General features: G+C 40.6%; 1 protein-coding gene across 5 annotated transcripts in view; it reads right to left on the reverse strand.

The window, feature by feature from the left end:
* Positions 1-10,643: 10,643 nt before the first annotated feature.
* The window catches only part of SNAP91 (synaptosome associated protein 91), a 69,767-nt gene continuing 65,640 nt past the window's right edge, over positions 10,644-14,770 (reverse strand). For all 5 annotated transcript variants that reach the window (XM_048934865.1, XM_048934869.1, XM_048934866.1 and 2 more), the window contains 2 exons: positions 13,090-13,190; positions 10,644-12,025 (listed from right to left, as the gene is read on the reverse strand). In XM_048934865.1, coding sequence (XP_048790822.1) covers positions 13,098-13,190 — 93 coding nt within the window. In that variant the 3' untranslated portion in view covers positions 10,644-12,025; positions 13,090-13,097. The remainder of the gene's footprint in view (positions 12,026-13,089; positions 13,191-14,770) is intronic.

Below are 14,770 nucleotides of genomic sequence, written 5' to 3' on the forward strand. Positions count from 1 at the left end.
GGAAAGCATGTGCTGTTTTGTCAGGCCAAGCAGACATGAATGGACAAAATGTTAACGCCAGACAATATTTAGATCCGCCACTTACCCTAATAAAGAAGGAAATACGTTGTGTAGGCATTGTCACTACCTCCTGAATAGTTCATAAATCAAGTATTTATGCACTGGCCAGTGCACTGCACAGAGCTACAGTCACCTACCACTACAAGTGGCACAAGGACTTCTGAGCTTCAGATTTTGTTCAGATAGCATTAGTTGGCATCTTGTTATCTATGAAGAAATGCAGAAGAGGGTGTTCCTAGTGAGCAGTGTAGTGCACAGGAATCAGGCTTGCTTCCCATTATAGAAGGGGACAATGTTTGGGACAATATTTCTTCTGGGAAAAATATTTTCCCAAAGAATTTTTCCTTCTTTCCAGTACTGGAATGGGCATCAGTTTTCCTCAGTACTAATGCTTTTTCATAAGAGCTGATATTTAGCCGTGTTCATGGCTTTAGGAAAAAACAAACAAACAAAAAAACCCCTATAAATTCAGACAATTTCCTTTTCTTCTAAAGGGTTGCTGGCAATTTGTGAAGTTAACAAACAAGCTTTCCCCAGGCCAAGGGCACATCTCGTGTTCAAACTGTTAACACACCCAGCCAAGGTTCTGCAAGGTAATTGTGCATGTGGTTACTCTGGGGCTCTGAGAAGTGCAATGGAAGTCAAGGGGGTTATCTATGATGTGAAAAATTGAGTTTGTATTATCTTACAAAAGGAAAACACAAACTTATTTCTGTTATAAGAGGAATAGAGTGTCTGATGCTTTAAAAATTGCTCAAAGAAACCCCTGGAGTCAGTTTATAACTTACCATCCAAGTTCTGCAGATTTATGAGTCTACATGAAGTATGAGTCAGCCCAGAATATGGCTGCAGCAAGAAAATAATTCATGTGAGAGAGGCATGTGGGGCATTCCTCCCAGTCTGCTGATAAGGGACCAGCTTGCAGCAGGCAGCAATGGCTGCAGAAAGAGGGAGCAAAACAAGTTGATATTTCAAGAAGGAGGTGGTGTGGTGAGAAAGGAATAAAGAAAGTGTGGAGAGTAACAGACGAAATGGCGGTGAGGTAACAGTGGAACCCACTGGAAGCAGGAGCAGGCAGCTGGTAAAGGCATAGCAGTACAGATTAAGATGTAAAAATCATGTCACATAGACAGACTCCTTCCACTACCGAGCCTGAGGCTCTTCTTCTCAGCCTCAAGCCCTGAGAAAAGGGCTGGGAGCACTGAGGCTACGGCAGGAACCAAAAGCAGGCAGCAGCTGCCAACCCACATCTACAGACCTTGCCCAAAATCACAGTAAGTCAAAATCCTTGGGAAGCAACAGACTCAAAGCCCAAAGGGTCAGAACCTCCCAGCACAGCGTGTCACCAACAGAGTGGGAATACTTTTCCCTGGGAAGTTGTCCAAACCTGACTTTCTGGTGGGATTTCTGCAAAGGCTTTTCCCTCTTGGAAAAAGAAATCCCAAACTTCAACTGTTGGTCCCATTCTTGTTGCATATACCTACAAAGTCTAGCCAATAATTTTTTACAAATACCTTTAGTTTGTTTGGTATCTTTGTAGAAATTTAATCAACTGATTCTAATTTTAAAGCACAGCATATTGCAGACACTTCCATTGACAAATTACTGAACTGGAGAATAAAATGAAAAAACAAAAAATATTATTAGATTGAATGCTTAAATTTCCACGGTATTCTCAAAGGATTTGGCAGCAGGTTTGAGTCTCTGGTTTTCATTTTTGCTTGCACCATCATTTGCTCCAAGTGTGATATAGCATTTAGGTTAAAAACCCCAAGAGTTGGCTTGTATGATTCTTTAATGTTCTTAACTTTATAAAATGTGACAGCAAACTTCAAAAACCTGTGCTTTTATACAATTCTTAGATGCACAAAATGATGGCTCACTTGGGAAAACTAATGCAAACCTTTGGTATGTTAAGATGTTATTCAATGCACATACTACATCAATAAATATTTTCTATTGTTTTTCTTTTCCTCTTTCACAATGCACTTTGTCATCCACGTTGTCACTGAACCGACTCAGTTCTGTGAATATCTTTAATAGGTTCTCATTGGATCCTCTTGGTTGCGGCTTCACAAGATACTAATGAATGTCTCTTTAAATTTGCTATGGGAAAATTTTCCCTGCCTACTCCTGTCTTCAAGATAATTACACTGTGAGCAACTTTGATGATTAAAAAAAAAAAGGCTCAGCAAGGAAGTGACTCACAGACTATGCCACAACTTATTAATTCTAAAATAAGCAATTAGTTCTGTTTCTGCTGTTAGCAATTGTTGTATTTTCTACCTTGGAGAACTTTTGAAGTAGGCCAAGTCAGAAATATGTAAAATGTGACAGAGCCGGCTCTCAGCATTATCTTATCTCTGTGCCCTTGAATCCAGTGGTGATTTGATCACTGGCAGTAAAAGGAGAGGTTTCTGGCAAGAATGAGAGCTGTTTGGGACTATTTCATGGAATGTTTAGAAGTGATTACAGCAGCAATTACCTCCCTATCCAATACAAGCAATATTTAACAGGGTCCGACAGGGGCTCCCACACATCTCTGGGGGTCCATGGAGGAGGAGAAAGGGCCAAAAGGGCCACATGGCAACAAATAGGACCAACAGGTTTTTCACCTGGACCAAGGTCCATGTGTGACTGGGAACAGTACTTAAACCTTCCCATTGCTGAGGCCGTACCATTTGCCATTGCCCTGGAGAACGGCTTCATGCCTGAGAGATGTTTCTCTATCCCTAACCACAGGTGAAGAGTGTGTCCTCTGCAGGCCTATGGCAGGGTCTTTTTTGCTCCTATGGAGGGCACAATTCAGGACATAATATGGGTTTCATGTTTGCAAGGGCCTAGTAGCATCCTACCCAATACCAACTGATGCCTAAAATGTTCTGACAGAGCCCAGTTCCTCTTGTGAGTATTTTCCTGACATGGTTCTAATGCCCAGCATCTTTACCAAATGTATGACCTGAGCAAACAATAGCAACCACTGAAACCTCAAAGCCACTGCTATGTCTTAGGTGGGTTACAAATAGCACCCTGATGAGTTGCCCATTCCTCTCACTTGGAGCACATCTTTGAACCTTAACAAGGCTGCAGCTAAGAAAGAGGGTCAGATGCACTGCAAAAGCTATACACATATTTGATAAAGATTGTGCTTCTTTGGCAGTTATGTATGCACCATATTTACTGTGGTTGCTATGGCTCTGCATTTCCACGTGAAAATGCTGGAAAACAGTGGATGAAACTAAACTGGGCATTTTTTCAGAGGAATTACTCAGCTGCCCTTTAGCTACAGTTACTGCGCTCTCCAGCCCTTCCCCTCCCATTGATTTCCAACTCTGGATGAATTTCCGGTGTCAACTTCACTTAATCCCAGCTGAAGGGCCTGTCCTGGTGGCACCTCTGTGGCTGCAGACACAGAAGGGTGCGGAAGGGAAAGGTGAAAGTTGTAATCAGCAGCAAAAACCCAAAGTACTCTCTGGAACGGGAGAAAATAGGACCTTTGTCTTTCTTACAGTAAAAATCAACCCTTGTGTTTTCCTTTCCTTTGCCTTCTTTTGAATGATTAACTCATTGGCTAACCAGTGCTAATGATTGCAGAGCAGAGACCAAAGCTGCTGACAAATTTAATTAAAAAAAAGAGAGAGAGAGAGAGGGAGAGAATGTGGAGTTACTCCAATGGGATTTATGAGTAATAGGAGGGAAAAAAGTATTTTAAGAGTAATCGCTAAGACAAGAACTGTATTTAATTTAGGTAGAACATAGCAAACATTTTTCCATCCCAGCTTGTCCCCACCAGGCAGGGATCCATTGCGTTGTCTGACTCTTGTTGCTCACCATGAGTTTGGGCTCAGGCATGGTTTGCTTGAATGGTGGTATAAACAGAGGCATCTGAGCATGAACACTGGAGTTTTTGTCTCCTCCTTGCTTGGAGAAAAAGAGGCTCAGGGGGATCTCATCAATAAATACCTAAAGGGAAGGTGGGGTGCAAAGAAATGAAGCCAGGCTCTTTCCAGTGGTGCCCAATGCCAGGATAAGAGAAATGGACAGAAACTGGAGCATAGGAGATTCCCTGAAGCACTTCTACACAGGTGCCTGAGTATTGGCACAAGGTGCACAGAGGCTGTGGGGTTTCTTCCTTGGAGAACTTCAAAAGCCACCTGGATGTGGACCTGGGCACCCTATTCTGGCTGTTCCTGATAGAGTGGGGGTCTGGCCAGACAGCCCCAGATCCTGGGACTGTCTGGTCCCTTTCCATCTCAGCCATTCTGCTATGTTCTTTATCTTTTCTTCTTTTGTCTTCTTAGTTCCTCCTCATCTTTCTCATCCTTCTAGTATATTAGTGTCTCTAAAAACAATTTACTATATGTATCCAGGGAGGATGTATGAAGTCATTTTTAATAATGGTGGGCTGAAACTGAACTCGTTTTGGTAAGCTCCAGTAACCAAACAAACACCGCAGCACTTACAGTGGTGAACCTTAGAGGGAAATTTGACCCGCTGCACATTATACATATTTATATGTTACAGAGTAATGCACAATAGGCATTTGTGATCTGTAAGAAGGTCTGCTCTTTTCAAAAAAGCAGAAAGAAAGCCAATGCTCAAAATAAAAACGTGTTTTCTTAGTGTCCAATTTAGATCTCACACTTTACTGCTTGCAAGTTTACCTTTTGCAGCTGTGATCTGTGATCAAGCTAACTGCAGCTAATGTGACTGAAGGGCTCCATCCTTTGCATCTTCCTGATTGACTTTTTCCTTACCAGCTGGGACTAAATAAAATCTGACCTCTACGCATTCAACAATGTGAGGGTAAGCACTCTGTCTGCAGCCTTAAAAAAACCCCCAAAGAACAGCTGCCACTAATAGCATAATACTCCTTTAAGGGGATAGAGCTGTCCTTACAGGGTCCTGCCTTTGAAAGCAGCTTTAGCATGGCTGGTGTGCTGTACAAACCCAGTGTGCTACACACATACACAGGGACCAGCTCCAACCTCCTCCTCTTCAGCTTGGAGGAACTCAGGGACTGCATTAGTATAAGACAGTTACCACCCAGAGCTGCGTGTTCCTTCCCAGCTCAGGCTTGCACCCTTTTATCTCTTACATTTAATGACAGCAACTTCCCATGCTCTACCCATTCCCACAGAGGCTAACAAAGCAGCTTTTCTCTGTTTTCTTTTGCACTTCTAAAAGCTTACATATAGTCAGCTTCTGACTGTCCCAATGCAGCGTGCAGCATGTTGAAGCATTCACGAAGCAGGGCACCAGCTGGACACAAGCAGCAAGAATGGAATTCAATCACCTGACACATCCTCTTCCCCTGAGTCCCCAGTGAAGCTCTACCAAATTTCCCTCATTTCTTTGACTGCAAAAATAACAGCAATTTGATGCTATTAGTATGATTACCCTAACCAGGCTGCAAATGGCTTGTGCAGCCCCAGGACCTGCAGTGGGGAGAGGCAGATCCTGGTGGGCTGCCTGGGGCTGCTGCTGCTTGCTGGTCTCCACACCCAGCCAGCACCCACACATCTGCTGAGTACACACTGCTGGTAGCTGGTGTGGATGAGGCTTCTGCCAGCCACTGTTCCAGACTGGTGCCAGCACAGTGACACACATCTCCATGCAGCTGAGCAGTTTGCCAGTGCTAATCCAGGATTAAGGCTGGAAATCCCACCTGTAGGTGGTGTAGCTACGTTTTATCTGCACTATTTCCCTGCGTTTCGTTTGCAAAACAATCCCAGCTCTATTGAAGGGATAAAGCTTTCCTGTTCCAGAAGCATGTACAATGGCCTACAAGGTAACTGTCATCCATTTATACAGCTCAGCTTGCAGCCCAGCTCTGCAGCAGCAAAGCAGCACGTCCACCATGGGCCCTTCACACAGACTAAACTGGATTCAAAACAGCTCCTTTGCCAGCCTGGCCACTTTACGCCAGGATTTCTAGACCAACCACCTGCAATCTGGTGTTTTCAAGGTGCTTTCTTTAACATGTAAGAGTGGATCTCCAAAGGATCAAAGGCAGTACTGCAGGTTTGAGCTGGAGGATTTTCCTTGCTAGCAGAAAGCATCAGTGAAGCACGTCCCACCACGGGCATCATTGCAGCTCCCAGGGCTCACAGCTCTCTGTGCCTCTGCAATTTACATTTGAGAGAAATGCAGACCATTTCACAGAACAGAGAATTGTTTGAGTTGGACAGAACCTTTAAAGGTCATCTGGTCCAACTGCTCTGTGGCAAACAGGGACATATACAGCTACATCAGGTTGCTCAGAGTCCTGTCCAGCCTTACCTTGGATTTCTCCTTGGACAGGGCATCCATTACCTCTCTTGGCAACATGACTCTCCTTGTAAAAAAACTTCTGTCTTATATTCAGTCTAAATCTCCTCTTTTTTAGTTCAAAACCATTTCCCCTTGTCTTAACACAACAGACCCTACTAAACAGTCTGTCCCCTTCTTCCATATAGCTCCCCCTCATTATATTCCCCCTTCTAACAGAGCATTCTTCAGTATATACTTATCTAAAGGGAGCTATAGGTTGTGATACGTTAGCAAATTCTTTGAGGTATTTTAAAAAGCTGTTAAAAGCCCAAACAACCCACATCCAGCCCCTACTGGTTGTTGGTTAAAAAAGTAAGCTCTCTGACAAATGCCCAAACCAGACTAAATGATAGAGTAGGATTAGAGTCAATCCTGATGGTCAGTGATGAAGCCAAACATCTAAAGAAGCAAAATATTTCAGCAGACACATAAGCTGCTTTATAAAAAAAAAAAAATTTGCCAGGATCTTGAAATCCTACAGAAAACCTGGATGCAAAATACCATGCTGTGGGGAGAGAGAGCAGCACAACACTTCTCTAGAGCAGATTTCACTACACTAATGACATAGGTGTAAGATAAATGCCAGAAGTGCACATGAATTATGATTACTATTTATCATTTTAAATGTTGAAACAAAAAGTGAAACTCCTGCCACCATTATGTAATTTATTTATGTTTGGAAAAGAACCGTATTTTTTGAATGGTATCTTTGTTCAGAAATTTAAATCAACTTTTGCTCAAAACTTTATGAGCACCGTGGTAATAAGATTATGATTTCATCTGCATGTGTTGGAGCTTAACATTTAAAAGGAAATTTGAGAGAAATAATAATAATTAAAAAAGCCAGTTGAATGCAATATTAGCCAAATCACGATCTCAACTTCATTTCACATAAGTTTATGAAATGTGAAAACCTCAGTGTGTCTGAGGTTACATGAACAACAGAAGCTGGTCTGTACCAAGGTTCAGAAGGGATCAGTCGATTCAAAGATGCTCTAAAGCCTGAACTAGTATTTATATAGTGTGACAATTTTAATTATATGGCATGGTCTCAATATTACTAACTTCTCCCCATTTTTAACCAAGATTAAGCAGCTTTGCTAATCTGTTGAACTTATGTTTAGCTCCTGTTGAAAGTAATCTACTCTACTCTTAGATTTTTTTTTTTTAATAAAGCCAGATTTTGGGGTTTTGAAACTATACTTTAACTCAGCTGGAGGTAGCAAAGTATTATTCTAGTAAGAATCACTGAATCCTCTTGGACAAAATGATTGGGTACAATTATAGATGTGTTATAGATGCACAAAGCTTAAGTCGTACAACCAACCATAGAAATTACTGTTTTTTTCTACTCCTGGATTAAAGTGGCGTTTCACAAAACCCAGTACATTTACACATGTGCCAGAGAGCCTACCAGTCCCTGCAGTTGTGGTGGGCAACTCAATTGACTCCAACTGCCAATTCAACACGGACGGAGTACCTTCTGCTTCCCCTGGATCTGCTGTCTCTTAGCACTATGAAATTTTTGTTTCCATTGAAGTGGGCTAGTGCTTTGATAAGGCCTCTGAGAAAGATGGCTACTGTGGGCATCTACAACAGCAAGGTAATCTGACAAAGAGCTTACATCATACTAAATCAGGAGACAGCTGTATTTCCAAAATATGGGTCACACTCAACCACGAACACCTGGATGGAGGGGCTTTACTCTGTCATGGCAGAATAGATTGATCAACCTTTCAAAGGTTCATCTACACAGCCAGATGAGAAGTGTGCTATCCTCAATCCTTGCAGTGGATGTTTATCCCCACTCCTCTGCACTTCTCCACTTTTTGTGTGCTGAGTTTCTGCCTCTGCACTACCACCTTTGGTAACTCATATTTGGCCCTTACATCTATAACTGCATTAGAAGATTTCTGTACAAAACAAGCACCAGTCTTTTGCCACTCATATGGTTCTCAGAGTTTAATTAAGGGGAAGGAAGGAGGAGGTGAAGCTTTAGGAGCCAAAATCTGGAACAGAAAAAATACCGGTGCTGGCTGCTTTAAAACACATATAGCCCACTCTTGCCTTCTGTAATTCCATCTCTGAAATTCTTGTTTAGCTCTTTCAGTACTTTAGTGTCTGCCACCACCCACATTTCTCACAGCACTAGCAATACACAACATGCAGGGAAAGGGGTTTTCTTTTAATAAAGTTTCTGAATATTTCATATTTCAGAGGAGAGATTTGTACATCATCTTTCTGTTACCATCATTATTTCTACCATAGGAAGTTTCGGTAGGCTTTTCTAAGCATCAAGAGTTGGTACATCTGCACTGCTGTTACTGAGACCTTTTTTTTCCCATGAAGAATAAGTTATCTAGGCAGGCAGCTCTCATTTTAGTGGGAAAGATGGGAAAGGAGGATCAGGAGGAAAGAGCCATACCAGAAAAACAGAACTATGTCAGCTATGTCTAGTGGCTATATCATGCACTAGATCTGTCATCCAATATATCCTATATTACCAAAGCATCAACTGCATTTGCAAAGCAATTTCCATCTGATTGACCTTTTTAAGGCAAGTCCTTAGCTTTTTCAGTTCTTCTACTAAATCTTAGGAACAGAAGTTTAGGTAGCAGCATAATTTTTCAACCAGTCTGAAATACAGTCTTAGAAGATAACAATTCAGTCCTCAACTTCCAGATTTTCATCTGTTGTCTTGGGGAACAGCAGCATCACTCCAGGGAAAGTCCACACATCAAGTTACAGCACATTGAAATACATAGCTAAAAAAAAAATTACAAAAATAGCAAACTATAATGAATGGGGAAGCAGTGTGAGAGGCTACTAACCCCAAGCATTCAAGTAATGAGCCAGGTTGAGGTTTGCTACCACTGTCATTCAAAACTCAGCAAACTGAGTTCATGGGCACCCAGGCCTGGGGAGGAGCTGCACATTTCTCACATCACTAGAGCTTCCGTCTTCATAGGAAACCACCACATTCTCACAGAACTCCTGGGCATGAGGTCTACACAAGATAAACAAGAATGAAGAACAAGGACTGGGGGCATTGTAGAACCTGCTACAGAAAGACATTTATCACATAGTGATGGAGTACCTGGCAAAGGAAGAGCCTCCACAGTGAGGTTTTACCCCTTGAAGCATCTGTGTTCTACAGAAATAACTAGATTTTGTTATAGCTGACATTTATTGGCAACAAAGTGCATGCAACTAATTTTGCATCATTAATTAGAACAACATCCAACGAAGTAGTCTGAACACATCTCCTCACGTGCAGTGCTTGGTTATGACCGTCCTTGGGAAAAAGGTATAGAATCATAGAATTGCTCAGGTTGGAAAAGACCTTAAAGGCCATTGAGTCCAACCACAACCTAACCAAACTACCCTAACTCCAACAACGCTTCATTCAAGAAAGCTTCACAACACCATGTGTCAGAACTCCAGGCAATAGCAAGGATAAGTAAAAAACCCACCTGATCAGAGCCTGAGAGCACTATGAGACTTTCTGGATGAACTTGTTTGGGTCTTAGTGCTCAAATAGTGACAAAACCCAGGCATTTACAGGGCAGTCTGACTCTGTGGGTTACATATACTAAAAGCCTCTTAAATGGCTAAACGAGATAGATCAGTAGCAGCAAATAAAAGAAAATGGGATAAAAATAAAATTGAACAGTGAAAAAATCTCTTAAGAAATTACACCACCCTGCTGGTGGAAATTTCTTTGTAGTCCAGTTCTAAATTCAGACCTCACCAAGCTGTTTCAGTGTTCTGTTGTTTGTAACAAAACAGCCTTCACTACCACTTTATCACTTCTTCTTTTACCACTTCATCACTTCATCAAAAGGTCTCTTGTTAGTTGTGTACCATCAGAAAGACTTTGGTGTGGCTAAACATTTTCCCTTCCTTTTATCCCGTCACCAGATGAACCTTAGCACAAGCAGTTCTTGTAGCATCATAGCTGCGCTAGCTCTCAACAAGCTGTTGAATGAAACCTCATAGAAAAGAGATCGGGGCCAGTAACATAAGCTCTCACAGGTGCAACTATTTCAATATTATTCTAGTTTAGGAGTTCACATCCCTAATGAAAGCTTCTGAGGTGTTATGGGTCAAACTACAGAGTTCTCTTCTCCCTCTCACAAAAACCTTCTCACAATACGTATTTCCCCCTCAAAGCATATTACTGTGCTCAGCATCTGAATGATCAGGAAAATGGCAACAAGTTATTTACTTTGATCAAGGTGTTTATTGCATCTCAGAGGGCACACATGCACTGGGGTTTTCTGTTTTTCTGTTTTTTGCTATTTTTTTTTTTTTTTAAACCGAAATACAAAGAAGAGCCATTTTGAAATTAACTTTTTATAGAACTTTCCCATTACGGTGTATGTTATCCCCACAGCAAACTCTGTGATACATCCACTCTTAATGGTACCATACATTGATTAAATAGTTAATTTGAAAGACTTCAGGTGAATCTTTCCAACCCAATATGCTTTTACAGAGAACTGCCAAGCCACTTGTAACACTGATCAACAGTGACCTCATTTAAGAGTCAAGATCTTAAGCCAAGCCATCAGCAGAAACAGTATGAGAACAAATAAAAATTAAAGAAACACATTATGTACAGTAAAGGGCATGGATCTCTGGATCAGAATTAAATCTAATCACCAACTGTACAAAAGCTACTCACAGCGCAGTTGGGGAAATGGAGAAAACACTAGCCTAAGGCATACACAGGTAAGCACTAAATTAAGAGATGTACGTAAGAACTAAACAGAGGTGAATAACATCACTTGTCATGTTCTGACTACAGATATACCGATGAGTGCTCTCAGATTCGAAATTCCTTAATGCCAGGCAACCATGGTTGCTTTTTTCAACTACTGGAGAGAAACTGACCCTTTACTTATTTTCAGTGCATTCAGCAAGAACTGATAGATAAATATGCCAATTTAAAATGAACAGACTTAAATAATTAAAATATATTTTAAAATCAAAAACAACAATAAATATGGTATTCTTTCAAATATGACTTTTCAGTCTTGGAAAATCATTGGAAAAGTACTTGTTATGGAAGTTTACCTTTATATTACTTTAAATTATCTTAACATATACAGTGCCACAAAAATAAAACATTTTTTCACGACAATTGAGATTCCTGTGACTGCAAAAAAATGTATTCCACACAATTCCATAAGTATTTTCCTTACTATCTGGTATTATCACACTATATTTTGTAACAGATAAAGGAGAAACTGAGTCTTAGGGAAATTGTAGGTGTCCTCAAAAAGTTATATACATTGAAACCTTCAAAAAACACAGACATCGCTCCAAATGGCTCACCAAACAACAGCTGCATAATCTGCCCCTGTGGGTTAGGTTCAGAAAAGCACTAGAAGGCATCAGAAACATACATCCATTGTTTAAATTGTAAAACACAAATAACCCAAGTACACAAATTTAGAGAGAGTAGGGATAACAGCTAAGGTAGTACACATTCCTAATGTTCACTTTCACAGCTGTGCTACACGTTTCAGGAGTAAGAGAAAGTCTGAGTAAGCGCTGGGTTTGGTACTGGTGGCTCACTTTGAAACTCTGAGCATCCAATTGTAGACTCCAAACTCACGTTTTTATCATCTTGTCAGAAAAACTGCAGCTGTGGAAACAGAAGAGTGTTACGTGAAAGCAGAAATAATGAATCAGATCAAGCACATTCTAGAAAAATTAAGGGGAAAGTACCAAATATACTCTTTTCTGCATCTCAGAGCTGTTACCAGCATTTAACAAAGTGGCTGTGTTCCCATGGACAGTTATGAGCCTGTTTACTACAAATACAAGCTGAAAGCTGTGAGCCCAGCAACAAAAAATGCACCTCCACTTTTAGAAATCTCCAGAAATTCCTAAGTACCTTCAAAGCTGGAATACAGAAATGTGGAGAAAAAGAGCCATGTGGTACCTGCTAAAATGAGCTCAATCCCATCCCTTGCTGCTAATTCCAGCACTGAGGAAGCCCAGAACAAGCCTTAATATTAAGCTATGGGTAGAAAGCAAAGGAACTTGCAAAGGCCTCAGAGATATGCAAATACTGTCTTCTCACCTGGCAAATTATCCTGGACTTATAAAATGCTTACCTTACTTCATCCATTTAAAAAGTAAAATGCAGAAGTGTTAAATCCAATTTGACATTTCTTTCCAGCCCTATTTTTTTTTCCCCTTTTCCTCTCTCCACACCTGTGCTACAATATCTGTTTCCACACACATGAGATGGGATGCAAGATCAACCACAGTTTACCAAAAGTTCTCATAAACAATGCACAGCTCCTTGTAACAACATGGAACAAGCCTCTTTGGCATGGTTTTGCTCCAGTGTATGTACTCTTATTATGTTTCTATTTGTTTCAATATCAATTTCATGAAAACAAAAAATGTGAACCCTTTGACTGAGGGGAAGCAAGACAAAATAGAAGCTATAGATTGAGGATAATTTTCTTGTCAGTCACTTTTTGGCAAAAGGTAGTCGAACGTCGGGCTTTCAGGCTAGAATTAAAAAATGCAGAATTCAGTTTTCCATTTTAACCACCACATTATCACATTATCATTGCATGTTTCTACAGATCTCTGCAGGTACAACTCTGCTCTTTGTGTTTAATCTGCAGGACTAATCACCATCTGTTTGCCAGATATGTACTGCAGTGTAAAATGCAGGCAGTCACAAAATACCTTATCGTTTACAAGAAATCCTTGATGTTAAGATCCGCTAATGGGTCCTTTGTTGGAGGTTTCTTGGGACTCTGAGTAGCAGGAGTTGGGCTTGGAGAAAGCTAACAGACGCCAGCCAGGAAAGCAGAAAAAAAAGCAATACGGATACACAAGCATTAGGTAAGTATAGCTGGATCTCACACAAGCACACTGAAAGCATATGAAAGTTCTACATTGCTGTTAACTTCACTGTGCTGCCATTTTGCTCAAGCATTGTTTAAATTCTGTCCTTACTATAAAGTTAACAATGCTTGGCTGATGTAATGGGCACAGACACTGCCTATTCTTGTTAGCATAGCTGATTGCTTGCACCCTGCAAGACAGAACAGAGTTAGGAGTGTCAAACCAGACAGAAGTTAAGCACTTGTCAGATGTTAAACACCAAGGTACAGAATAAACTGAGCATGTACTGCAGAGTACATCTGAAAATCCAGCAACTTGCATTTAAATACAAGTTGTTCAGCACTGGTAACAAAAACGAAAGCCCATTAGCGTATTGGAGATGTGACTGTATTATACTTACATTCTTCTTGATTTTTGTTAAGCATAAAATGAATTATTCAGTAGTTGGTATCCATTTTTTCAAGTTACATGCAACCCTTTTCCCTACTGAGCTAAATGATTCTCCCACCCTTACTGCTCACTATCACCACCTTACCTGAGGGCACTGCAGGTAGTTAATATATAGTCCTGGCACACTGATGACTACCCTACTCTAAGAAAAATGTGTTTGTGTCTTCCATAATATCATTCTTGATAATCTGTGTCAAGACACAGTTTAAGATGGAAAGACCAAATAGGAATGTGTGAAATGCAGAGCTCCATTACTGACAACCTAAATTCTAGTAGTTTCAAGTTCTCGTTTCTACGAGGAAAACTCAGAGTTACTTAAACAAGAATGTAGTTTCTAACTAAAAGAGTGCAGTTTGCTACAGGTTGATTGTTTGACTTAATGTTTGGAAAACTGAGAGGTGGAGTGGTTTCAAGTATCAAAAGACAGATTTTAGGCTCACAGCACAAACTTCTACCTCGAAACTCATTTCAAAGATAAGATGAAAAGTACTTCAAGAAAGTTGTTCCCTGCCTCTCCTCTGGAAAGGGTCTTTCCATAATTACTATAAACTAAACTTTATTATGGAAAAATAGCCTGGAACAGCTATCATGGCTTATGCTGTGTCAACTAGTGGCTATCAGTCAGCTAAAAACTTGTACCAGAGTGGATACAGACTGCTGCATTTCCAATTTTATTAGCTTCAAGTTAGAAGGAATACTTGGGTAAATCTAAGAAGCAACTGATTACATACTTTTTCAACAGGATAGATGGCATGTCTCCATTCACTAATTTGTCATTAACTACTCCATTAGATATTTTTGTCATATTAAAGAAAGACCCATCCTCCTGGTAGCCAGTAAGTCATGTTAGCATTTTCTGGTTACTAGCCTTGCATTATGAATAGGGTGATCAGTTTCCACAATCTGATCCCAAAGATTAGCTTGAATTACTTTTTCTTCAGATCCATTTCTAGCACCTGCTTTTAATCTGCTAGTGCACAATTCTTGTCAAGTGAAGCATTTGAGGCAGAAGCACTCAGACACTGAAGTCTGCTAAGATTGGACTTTCAGGTAGCAGCTGGTAGGTAGG

This window comes from Lagopus muta, chromosome 2 (assembly GCF_023343835.1).
Source record: "Lagopus muta isolate bLagMut1 chromosome 2, bLagMut1 primary, whole genome shotgun sequence".
Taxonomy (NCBI): domain Eukaryota; kingdom Metazoa; phylum Chordata; class Aves; order Galliformes; family Phasianidae; genus Lagopus; species Lagopus muta.